This window comes from Hemiscyllium ocellatum, chromosome 14 (assembly GCF_020745735.1).
Source record: "Hemiscyllium ocellatum isolate sHemOce1 chromosome 14, sHemOce1.pat.X.cur, whole genome shotgun sequence".
NCBI classification, from domain to species: Eukaryota; Metazoa; Chordata; class Chondrichthyes; order Orectolobiformes; family Hemiscylliidae; genus Hemiscyllium; species Hemiscyllium ocellatum.
This window is the reverse complement of record NC_083414.1, coordinates 577,626-589,792: the sequence shown is the minus strand read 5'-3', so window position 1 is coordinate 589,792 and position 12,167 is coordinate 577,626. Positions and strand designations below refer to the sequence as shown.

Here is a 12,167-nt window from a genome sequence, read left to right as displayed (position 1 = left end):
GTGATGGTGTAACGGTAATGTCACTGGGTTAACAGTCCTGAGTTCTAGGGATGTGGGTTTGAATCCGACCATGGTGAATGATGAAATTTGAATTAAATAAAATCCCGAATAAAAAAACTAGCCAAATGGCAACCAAGTAATCAGTGACAATTGTTGGGGAAAAACCTATCTTTAGGGAAGGAAACAGCTGCCCTCACCTGGCCTAGCCTACATGTAATGTAACTCCTGTCCAACAGCAATGTGGTTAACACTTAACTTGCCTTCTGGGCAATTAGCGATGAGCTATAAATGCTGCCTAGCCAGGATTGCCCACAACCTGTGAATGATTTAAAAACAATTCTGCAGATGTGGTCTCACCAAGGCCAGGTATAATTGCAGTAAGATATCCCTCCTTCTGAGCTCAAATCCTTTGCAGTGAAGGCTAATGTACCATTTGCCTTCCTCGTTGCTTGCTGCATCTGCCTGTCTGTGTTCATTGTCTGGTGCACAAGTATACCCAGATCCCTTTGTACTGACACACTTCCGAATATATCACATTTAAGTAATATGCTGCTTCCTGTTTTTCCTACCAAAGTGTTTAGCTTCACATTTGGCATGTTGTAGTTCATCTGCCATGTGTTTGCCCATTCACTCAACATTACTAAATCACCCTCTCAATTCACAATCCCACCCAGTTTTGTGTCATTCAGCCAACTTGGAAATATTGCAATTGACTCCCTCATCCAGTTCATTGTAGACCATAAGACATAGGAGTGGAAGTAAGGCCATTCGGCCCATCGAGCCCACTCCGTCACTCAATCATGGCTGATGGGACATTTCAACTCCACTTACCCGCATTCTCCCCGTAGCCCTTAATTCCTTGTGACATCAAGAATTTATCAATCTCTGCCTTGAAGACATTTAGTGTCCCGGCCTCCACTGCACTCTGCTGCAATGAATTCCACAGGCCCACCACACTCTGGCTGAAGAAATGTCTCCGCATTTCTGTTCTGAATTTACCCCCTCTAATTCTCAGGCTGTGTCTATGGGTCCTAGTCTCCTCGCCTAATGGAAACAATTTCCTAGCGTCCACCCTTTCCAAGCCATGTATTATCTTGTAAATATAAATATGAGTAGCTGAGGGCTCAGCATTAATCACTGTGGTACCCACGAGACATTGCCTGCTGCTCAGAAAAAAACCCATTTCTCCCCATTCAGTTTCCCGTCTGTCAACTAATTCCCAATCCATGCCAATATATTATCTCATCTTTCATCTGTTAATTTTTCCCACTAACCTCTTATGAGGGACCTGATCAAATGCCTCCTGAAAATCAAAATACACCACATCCACTGGTCTTCCCTTACCTATTTTACCAATTACTTCCTGGGAAAAAAAACTCAATTTGTCTTTGTCTTTCTTAATGCTCTGTTAGAAGAAAGTGAGGACTGCAGATGCTGGAGATCAGAGCTGAAAACGTGTTGCTGGAAAAGCGCAGCAGGTCAGGCAGCATCCAAGGAACAGGAGAATCAACGTTTCGGGCATGAGTCCGAAGAAGGGCTCATGTCCGAAACGTCGATTCTCCTGCTCCTTGGATGCTGCCTGACCAGGTGCACTTTCAATGCTATGCTAGCCTTGTCCAATTTTGATAATGCTTTCCAAATGTTCTGTTATCATGTCTAGACTCTAACATTTTCCCCACTACTGATGTTAGATAACCTGGCTTAGAATTCTATTTTCTTTTTATGGCTCTCCCTTTTTAAATCGCGGAATTGTTTGCCACCCTTTGATCTGTAGGAACTGCTCCAGGGTTTATAGGATTTTGGAAGATGGCCACCAATGCAGCCAATATTTCCAGAGCCACTTCCTCAAGAACTCTGGGATGTGGATTGCCAGGACCTGGGGATTTATCAGCCTTTTAACCCCATTAACTTCCTTAGCACCATTTTCTTGCTAATACTGATTTCCTTCAATTTCTCCCTTTTCACTATATCCTTGCATCCTGAACATTTTTGGAAGTTATTTATGATCTCATCGTGAGGACAGAGCCAATGTAGTTGCTCAGTTTCTTTATTCCCCATTATAATTTCCCTATTTTTTTTGACTGTGAGGGGCTTACATTTGTACTTACTAATATTTTCAGAGTTTCGCTGTTTGCTAGTGCAGTTTAGAGGGTTCAAAGTAGAATGGCAAATTTATCCTCGTGTAGCCTCTGCTTTTTTAAAATCCAATTATCTTGAATCTGTGTCTCGATCATTCCGCCTTTAAGAACCGTTTCTCTCCACTTTAATTTTGAACACCACAATCAAATCTCCTTCACGACCTTGTATTCTTCAAGGCGACCAGTCCCAATTTATCTAGAAAGCTGAAGTACCTTATTTTTGGAACAATTCTTGTGAATCTATTCAGCACAGACCTTTCATATCCTTCCTATGGTGTGTAATAGCAGGGCAAGATGGACTAAATGGCCAGTCGTTTACTTCTCTTAAATCCCATTCTTAACTTAGTGTTAGAAATGTTCCTGTCTGGTTTGGTTGAGTATAACTGAATCACCAATATATATATATATAAGACATATTGCATAATTCTTATGGCATAGTTGTTAATCTTTGAAAAATTGCAGATGCATCTTTGTTTTCCCAATGGTATGACTCTGCCTTGTGTAAAGACCATATCATTTTGTTCACTTTAGCTTTGGACTGTGGGCCAAAGATTAGGAGGCTGTACAGGACATTGGTTAGGCCCCTTCTGGAATATTACATTCAATTCTGATCTCCTTCCTATTGGAAAGATGTTGTGAAACTTGAAAGGGTTCAGAAAAGATTTACAAAGATGTTGCCAGGGTCGGAGGATTTGAGCTATAGGGAGGGGCTGAACAGGCTGGGGCGGTTTTCTGGGCACATCTCTGACTGAGGGGTGACCTTATAGAGGTTTATAAAATCATGAGAGGCATGGATAGGGTAAATAGACAAAGTCTTTTCCCTGGGGTCGGGGAGTCCAGAACTAGAGGGCATAGGTTTAGGGTGAGAGGGGAAAGATATAAAAGAGAGCTTTGGGGCAACTTTTTCACACAGAGGGCAGTACGTGTATGGAATGAGCTGCCAGAGGATGTGGTGGAGGCTGGTACAATTGCAATATTTAAAAGGCATCTGGATGGGTATATGAATAGGAAGGGTTTGGAGGGATATGGGTCAGGTGAGGACAGGTGGGACTAGATTGGGTTGGGATATTTGGTTGACATGGGCAAGTTGGACTGAGGGGTCTGGTTCCATGCTACACATATCATTGACTCTAGACTGTTTCTTATCAAGGAGACTATATAAAGATATGTTTTGTAAATCTTGTTTACTGGATAACATTGTGAATTATGTACATAATGCTGCCTTTTCCTGTCTGTCTCTTTTTTTTCTCTCTCCTGGGTGGAGAAGGAACAGAAAATCTCCTGGTAAATGTTCTCACTCACCATTTTCCTTTAAACATATCTCTACAAATTCCCTCGTTGAAAGGAAAAAAAGAGGAAAATCCCACTCAGAGGCATGGAAAAGCTCAGTCATCCACAAGTAAATATAAGGTGGAGAATCTGTATCAGCAGCCTTGTGTCTTCAGTAAAGAGTCTAGGAATCAAAAAGTATCAAAACAACTCATTAATGCCTGTGATTTGGACTGGGGCCAGAATTCTGCTTCTCTTTCTTTTATTTTCCTTTCCCACCTGATAATAGCTGCTGCTTCTCTTTGTGTCTGTCTGTGTCGGCGTTTTAAAAAAAGGTAGAGTTTAAAGTTACAGCACTATAAGTTAGTAAATCCTACTTCTTTCTTGCCACTGGTTAAAAATGATTACAACAATCATTATTTTCTTATTAGTGGAAAAACCTGATGTGCATATTTTTTTAGCCTGAATTAGACCGTTAGGTAAAATTGGGAAACTTGGTGTGTCATGACCCACTTGGGAAAGTGCATTATTCTCAAGCCCCATTGACTCTTGGGATTGCTGCAAACATCCAGTGATTTTAATCAAAGCCCAAGTCCCTGTTTTACGATCAGTAAACCACTGACCAGGTTCCTGTACTTAACTAGAACTGTTACTCATGACAAATGAGTACATTTTAATCACAGGTAAAGAGCTATGAACAATCCAAGTATTAATTAAATCTCTAACTGGATATGAAACCCTCAGCACACATGTTGACAGACACAGAAGCAAACGAAAAATAACTGGAGGAAAAGTAAACTTGTAAAATGCAATTCAACAAAGTCAATCGCAGGCTTCAACAATGTTTTTTTTTCCTTCTCAAGATCTTTTTTGTTTTCCAATGTTGTTCTTTCCAGATTCTTTACTGAGATACAAGGAATATTTTACATTGTTGCCTCTCACTGTGAAACTTAGCAATTAGTTAACAGCAAATGGTGGGAGAGAATAACTGACTGGTCTCCATGCTTGAGTTACTTCACAGTGAGACATAGGTTCTGTTTTTCCAAGTCTGGAAACCGTTCTGCCTCTTTATCAGTTATACGTAATTGTGCACAGACACCTGCCAGAACCCAATCAGATTTGTCATCAGGGTGAGCGCCTTTTAGTTTGTAAACCTGCAGATACCATTCAGCTACCCATTGCTGGCTGAACCTCTGCCTGTGCACACCCCTCCACGCCAAGTTGTCTTATCTCTTCGCTCACCACTGCTTGCAAAGGTTGATTGAATTGGCAAGAAAGTTTGAAATATACTTGCATTGGCTAAGAAGGTAGAAATGATTAAAAGACTAGCACAGACTTTAATAACACAGGAAAGGTCAGGTACTTTGGTTAGTGACACGTAGGAATTTGTTCCTATTGAGTTGCAGTTAAAGCAGTTTGAATGGGAGGAAAAATTAAAGCAGCTTGAAATAGAAACAGCAATTAAGTGGGATGTGGAACGGGAGATGGAATTGAGTGGGATGTGGAACGGGAGGTGGAATTATAGAACATAGAACATAGAAAAATACAGTGCAGTACAGGCCCTTCGGCCCTCAATGTTGCGCGACCGAATCCTACCTAACCTACACTAGCCCAATAACCTCCAAATGCCTATCCAATGCCCGCTTAAATGACCATAAAGAGGGAGAGTTCACCACTGCTACTGGCAGGGCATTCCATAAACTCACAACCCGCTGTGTAAAGAATCTACCCCTAACATCTGTCCTATACCTACCACCCCTTAATTTAAAGCTGTGTCCCCTTGTAATAGCTGACTCCATTAGCGGTAAAAGGTTCTCAGTGTCTACCCTATCTAAACCCCTAATCATCTTGTACACCTCTATCAAATCTCCTCTAAACCTTCTTTTCTCCAATGAGAACAGCCCCAAGTGCCTCAGTCTTTCCTCATACGATTTTCCTACCATACCAGGCAACATCCTGGTAAACCTCCTCTGCACTCGTTCCAATGCCTCCACATCCTTCCTATAGTATGGCGACCAAAACTGCACACAATACTCCAGGAACGGGAGATGGAATTGAAAATGAATGAAATGAGAATGATAGAATGAGAGAGAGAAAGAAACAGCATTGAACTTTGTAATGATGTAGTTAGAAAAGAGACCTCAGAGGTTAAAAGATATCTTTGGCAAGGAACATGCTGGTTATAATCAAGTCCACTATTGAACTGTCTCAGCTGATAAACACCCTATCAAAATTTGAAGAAAAGGCGGTGTAGGCCTTGTTTACATTTAACAAAGCAGCAAGTCAAATGAATCGCCAAAAGGAAATCTGGACACTGTTCATGCAAAGTAAACTGACAGGCAAAGCACAGGAAATCTGTGTGACTTTAGCTACAACTATGGGACTGAAGGTATACACTGCTGCTGAGGGCAGGAGAAGTGAATAAGGTAAAGATGATTGTTTTGAAAGGTTTTTGTCCAAAGGGAAGATAACAGCAAATGATGCATCCAAGCTCATAACTATAGTAAGGGATACAGAGGTTACTTAAATTATCTTGCAGAAAAAGGGTGTCATGGTGGCACAGTGGTTAGCACTGCTGCCTCACAGTGCCAGAGACCTGGGTTCAATTCCCGCCTCAGGCGACTGATTGTGTGGAGTTTGCACGTTCTCCCTGTGTCTGCGTGGGTTTCCTCCCACAGTCCAAAAATGTGCAGGTTAGGTGGATTGGCCATCCTAAATTGCCCATAGTGTTAGGCGAAGGGGTAAATGTAGGGATATGGGTGGGTTGTGCTTCGGCGGGTCGGTGGGACTTGTTGGGCCAAAGGGCCTGTTTCCACACTATAAGTAATCTAAAGGATTTAGTTTTCCCTCCAAAGTGCTGATAAATGGAGAGTATATTTCTGTTGCAGTGTACAGCATCCAATTAGAATATGACTTGTCTGAATAAGTGTCAGTCAGGTTAGTTAAAAAATTACTTGTGGGTGGAATTGATTTACTCCTGGGGAATGATTTGGGAGGACAGTTTCAGCTTCAACTATAATCATGGAAAGTCCAATTGAAGCTAAGGAGGCCACAGTTGCAGGTAAAGATTTTGGGTATTTTTCCATCATAGGTAGTGACCAGAGCAGTGGCTAAACAAAGTCCATTGGAGGTTACAATAATACAGCAAGCAGATTTTTGGCTGGCTGAAACTCTGTTTCAGAACAAGGATAATTCAAAAGAAGTGTTTGGCATATCTTTGCTAATGGAGGCTCAGGAAGCAGGTTTAAAGTTACCTAAATTAAAACGGCAGCCCACGCTGCAGCTGAGGATGAAGGTGTTCAAGGGCGTTATTTTTACTAAAAGAGTTCTGATGAGGAAGTGGAGATATATCACAGACCACAAATTTTAGGTGATGGAAAACTTTGTGATAAAGGAATTAAAGCACAATCCCTTGTTTGTTTCAATTTCTGATCAGTAGTAACCCCGAAGGTAGTGGGAGATAGTGTTGATAGCGAGGGATCCAGTAACAGTAACACCAGTGAGGGGCAATATTGTAAACTTTTCACTATACTCCTTTACTTGAATAAACATGACAATAAACCTAATTCTGATTTGAAAAAGATTCACTTTTGGTGGAGATGGTCGTTGCCTGATATTTATGTGTTGGAATTTGATTGTTTCTTTCTACTTATCAGTCAAAGTCCGAATGTTCTTTTGTAATATTCATTGGGACGTTTCTATGTGTGGGACACGTTACATCAGACGGATGGCAGAAACAAGCCATTGGAAACAACATTACCATTGATTATGCTTCGCTTGAGCCTCCACTCCTCTTTCCTCCTGTGAATGCAGGAATGTGGGACACATAATCCTGTCGTAAGGAAAAAAACTGTGGACAAAACAAAGTCTGCTTAATGAAGAGGCACGCAGTTGTAACTGCTGTTGAATTGTTCTGACTGCCTGGATGCGTTCACTTCAACACTGTTATAAAGTGAATATATTTTGGGGTTTTTTTTAATCTACTTGTGGCATTGCTCTAAGTCTTAAATTCTTGGAAGGAATGGATAAGTTTTTTGTCAAAAGAAATTATTCTTCAAAGAGAAAGCAAAGCATTATATTGAGAGCTATTTGACTTTTAGATTTTCATGGAAAGGAGATGTTGAGGAGCTACTGAGTCATGCTCAAAAGAAATATTTTGGGTAACACCTACAAACTTGAGAAAAAACCTGGGCCACATGTTGGAGCATTTGCACTGATGGAGCAACCTCCACAATCAGGAACTAAACAATTTTGTCAGGAAAGTGAAAGTACAAAATTCCAACATTCCAATCACCTGTTGCATCCTCCACTGTGAACTTCTTGTCGCCAAAACAATGCCACCAGCGTTAGCTGTAGGATTAGAACAAGTCACAAAATTAGTGAATTGCATTAAATCACTGATTGAAATCACATTTGCTCACTATTTGTGTGCAGACAGGGAGGACTGAGCATCAGAATTTCCTGTTACACACCGAGGTGCAATAGTTATCACGAGGGAATGTTCTCTTTTGTGTTCATGAGCTCCAGAAGAACTGACAGAGTTTTCAACACTTTTATATCAGAGTTGCATTATAAAGTGATCCTATCTGATGATTACTGCTGGGCTAAGCTGCCATATCTCTCAGGGCATTTTCAGCATCTGAATGAGCTGAATACTAAAATGCAGGGAACATCCAAACACTCCTGAGCATTAGAGATCAGCTCAAGCCTGGGTCAAAACTGGGCATTTGGCCATTCACGATGTTTCCATTAGCTTTAGTATCAGCAACAGAAGCAGTGTCAAGATCCACAGCCTCATATTCAAACATCTTAAAGCATTGCAAGTACAGTTCACGTTCTACTTTGCCTTCACTAATATGGAAGACTCTTATTAGATGTGTGATCCGTTTAGTTCATGGTCTTTAGATTCATCACAAAAACTGCTTTTTTTTTAAAAAAGGGAATGTGCAGAGCTACAGAGAGATTGCACAATGAAGCTCCAGTTTGGTGCTGTGCCTTTATGTTTTGGATGAATGTGGTACGTGGCTATCCAACAATCCGTGATCATGCTATTGTTGTACTCTTACAATGTGACAACATACTTCAGTGAGTGCGCATTTTCAACGCTGGCATACATGAAAAAAGGGAGAGTGCACTATCAATAGAGTGAGATTTGCAGGTGGCCTCATGTCAATTCTTCCCCAGATCAAGCAACTCTGTGCAGATTAGCAGACCAGGTTGATTTTGAAAATGTGTTAAAGCCAGTATATTTATTCTAGTTAATTTGAAACATTAGTGCTTTTGATTCTTCTTTAGCTTGTTTGTATGCACTTTGTTGCACGCCTCACAATTCAGGTAATAGCAATAGTAAATGTAAGTCAATATGACATTTTTGAGCAATCAGTTCAGACGAAACAAGTTAGTAAGATGGAAGTGTTTGTCTTGTTTGAAGTGTGCCTCGATACTAAGAGGGCTGGAGACCACTCATAGGCACAGTGTTGCTTTTTCCTGAGACAGTGAGAGAGTTCAGACAGAATCGAACTGGTGAGTTTCTGAGCTGAAGGACAACAACAGCATTTTGTTTGGCTTCTAGGCAATTGACCAATGCCTGTAAATAGGGTCAATAAAGCAGAAATCTCTAGCCTGTAAATTAAAAGCAGCTAAGTCTCTCTCTTCTGCCTGAGTGGAGAAATAACAGAAACTTTCCTGGTAGCTATTCTTATTCATTAGTTTTCTCTGTAAAAATCCCCTGTTGAAAGGAAAAAGGGGAAAACCACTTTGAGGCACAGAAAGGATAAATCCTCCACCAGTGAAAGATAAACTGACAATCAGTGTATTAGCCATAACCTTGTGTCCGCAGCAAAAACTCAGAAGGAAACTGAAAGAAAATAATCTTCTGTGATCCGGTCTGGTGCGAGAAGTGTGCTTCTGTTCCTTACCTCACCCATATTTGTACTTTATTTGTTTGTGTGTGCGCGCATTTTTAACAGGATAGAGTTTAAGTTATAGAGTTATATGTTAGCAACCTTTTCCTTTCTTGTCATTGGTTAAAAATAGTTTGATTACAGTATATAATGATTTTCTGGTTAATGGAATTCTTCTAACCTGAATTAGGCAGTTAGGTAACATTGCGTAACTTGGTGGATGAATTAAATTTTCATAGTCATAGATGTCCAGCATGGAAACAGATCCTTTGGTACAACTCATCCTTGCCAACTGGATATCCTAACCTAATCTAGTCCCATTTGCCAGCACTTGGTCCATATCCCTTTAAACACTTTTTTATTCATATACCCATCCAAATGCCTTTTAAATGCTGTAATTATGCCTGCATCCACCACTTCCTCTGACAGCTCATTTCCAAACACTCACCACCCTCTGTTTGAAAAAGTTGCCTGTTAGGTCCCTTTTACATCTTTCACCTCTCACCCTAAACCTATGCCCTCTCGTTCTGGACTCCCCTTCCCCAGGGAAACAACCTTGTCTATTTATCCTCTCCATGCACCTCATGGTTTTATAAACCTCTATAAGGTCACCCCTCAGACTTGAAAGCTCCAGGGAAAATAGCCTCAGCCTTTTCAGCCTCTCCCTACAGCTCCAATCCTCCAACCTTGGCAACATCCTTTAAAATCTTTTCTGAATTCTTTTAAGTTTCACAACATCTTCCTGATAGGAAGAAGACCAGAATTGTACACAATATTCCAGAAGTGGCTTAACCAATGTCCTGCACAGCTGTAACGTGACCTCCCAACTCCTATACTCCATAGTTTGTGAAAAGATTTGTAGCTCGGGTGCTCGTTGTTGTGGTTCTGTTCGCTGAGCTGGGAATTTGTGTTGCAGATGTTTCGTCCCATGTCTAGGTCCCATCCTCAGTGCTTGGGAGCCTCCTGTGAAGCGCTTCTGTGATGTTTCCTCCGGCATTTATAGTGATTTGTACCTGCTGCTCCCGGTTGTCAGTTCTTGCTGTCCGCTGCAGTGGCCGGTATATTGGGTCCAGGTCAATGTGCTTATTGATTTGAATCTGTGGATGAGAGCTATGCCTCTAGGAATTCCCTGGCTGTTCTCTGTTTGGCTTGTCCTATAATAGTAGCGTTGTCCCAGTCGAATTCATGTTGCTTGTCATCTGCGTGTGAGGCTGCTAAGGATAGCTGGTCGTGTCGTTTCGTGGCTCGTTGGTGTTCATGGATGCGGGTTGTTAGCTGTCTTCCTGTTTGTCCTATGTAGTGTTTTGTACAGTCCTTGCGTGGGATTTTGTACACTACTGGTGTGTTGTTGTCTGAAAGTGGCTGTTGGTTTGTGTGCATCCATGAACACCAACTAGCCACGAAACGACACGACCAGCATTCCTTAGTAGCCACACATGCAGATGACAAGCAACATGAATTCGACTGGGACAACACTCCTATTATAGGACAAGCCAAACAGAGAACAGCCAGAGAATTCCTAGAGGCATGGCACTCATCCACAGATTCGATCAATAAGCACATCGACCTGGACCCAATATACCGGCCACTGCAGCAGACAGCTGGAACTGACAACCGGAAGCGGCAGGTACAAATCACTATAAATGCCGGAGGAAACATCACAGAAGCGCTTTACAGGAGGCTCCCAAGCACTGAGAATGTCACCTAGACAGGGGACGAAACGTCTGCAACGCAAACTCCTATACTCCATGCTCTGACCAATAAAGGAAAGTATACCAAACATTGGTGATGATTCTTGGTATGGTGGGGCTTGATTTACTACCCCAGGGAGTTATGAGAACTATAAAGTGAGAATTGGGAAAACTGTTTGTCTTATCCTGTCAATAGAGTCCTCGATTTGTGGAGTTGGATATAAATTGGCTTTTGTTAAGCATAGACAACTATGGTAACAAAAGTAAACCGTTTTCCGATAAGCTCATGAGAGCTTCTGTTAATATTGATGCTTTAAATGAGAATTGATGTTGTTTGCATGTTTTTTTCTCTCTTTAGGATGTAAAGTTGAATCTATTTTCCTGAATATTGAAGCTGTCAACACACACAGAGAAAAGCCTGAGGTAAGTTGGAAAACCCGATCAAATTATTTCATCAGAAGTGCTCCAGTTGGTTTAGTAAATGTTACTGCCCTGTTGTCGATGGTGGAAGATGGTATGGTTGGGTTTGATGTTTTGTGTTAGGTATGTGTATGGGTATGGGTTGGGTTTGATGCCAAACTCTGATTTTTGCTCTTGTTCTTTCCTCTTTTCTCAGTAATTTGCTTTCATTTGTTTACAGGATGTAGGTGTCACTGACTGGGCCAGCATTTATTGCCTATCTCTAATTGCCCCTTCAAAAGGTTGTGGTGAACTGCTTTCTTCACCCACTGCAATCTTTTTGGGGTGTAGGAACACCCTCCGTATTGCCAGGGAGGGAACTCAGGATTTTGACCTAGCAACACTGAAGGAAAGTTGATATATTTTCAAGTCAGGGTGGGTGAGTGGCATAGAGAGGAACTTTCAGGGTGTAGTGTTCCATATAGCTGCTGCCCATGTCCTTCTAGGTGGCAGTGATTGTGGATTTGAAGGTGCTGTTGGAAGAACCTTGATGAATTTCTGAAGTGCATCTTGTAGATGGTACATACTGCTGTGACTGCACTAAGACGTATTCAGGTAGCTAGCACAGTGTGGTACAGACCACAGATGATAAGCTAATAGCTTACAGTGGGTCTGATATCTCTTGCATTGATGTTCTCCTTCTTAAATGTCAATATGGCTCCTCGAGATGGACACCTGAAGCCTTTAACATTGTTGAAGCAGCTGTT

General features: G+C 41.5%; 1 protein-coding gene across 4 annotated transcripts in view; it reads left to right on the top strand.

Annotated features, from left to right (window-relative positions):
* The window catches only part of LOC132822201 (6-phosphofructo-2-kinase/fructose-2,6-bisphosphatase 4-like), a 173,316-nt gene that overhangs the window by 144,866 nt on the left and 16,283 nt on the right, over positions 1-12,167 (top strand). For all 4 annotated transcript variants that reach the window (XM_060835273.1, XM_060835275.1, XM_060835274.1 and 1 more), the window contains one exon: positions 11,360-11,424. In XM_060835273.1, coding sequence (XP_060691256.1) covers positions 11,360-11,424 — 65 coding nt within the window. The remainder of the gene's footprint in view (positions 1-11,359; positions 11,425-12,167) is intronic.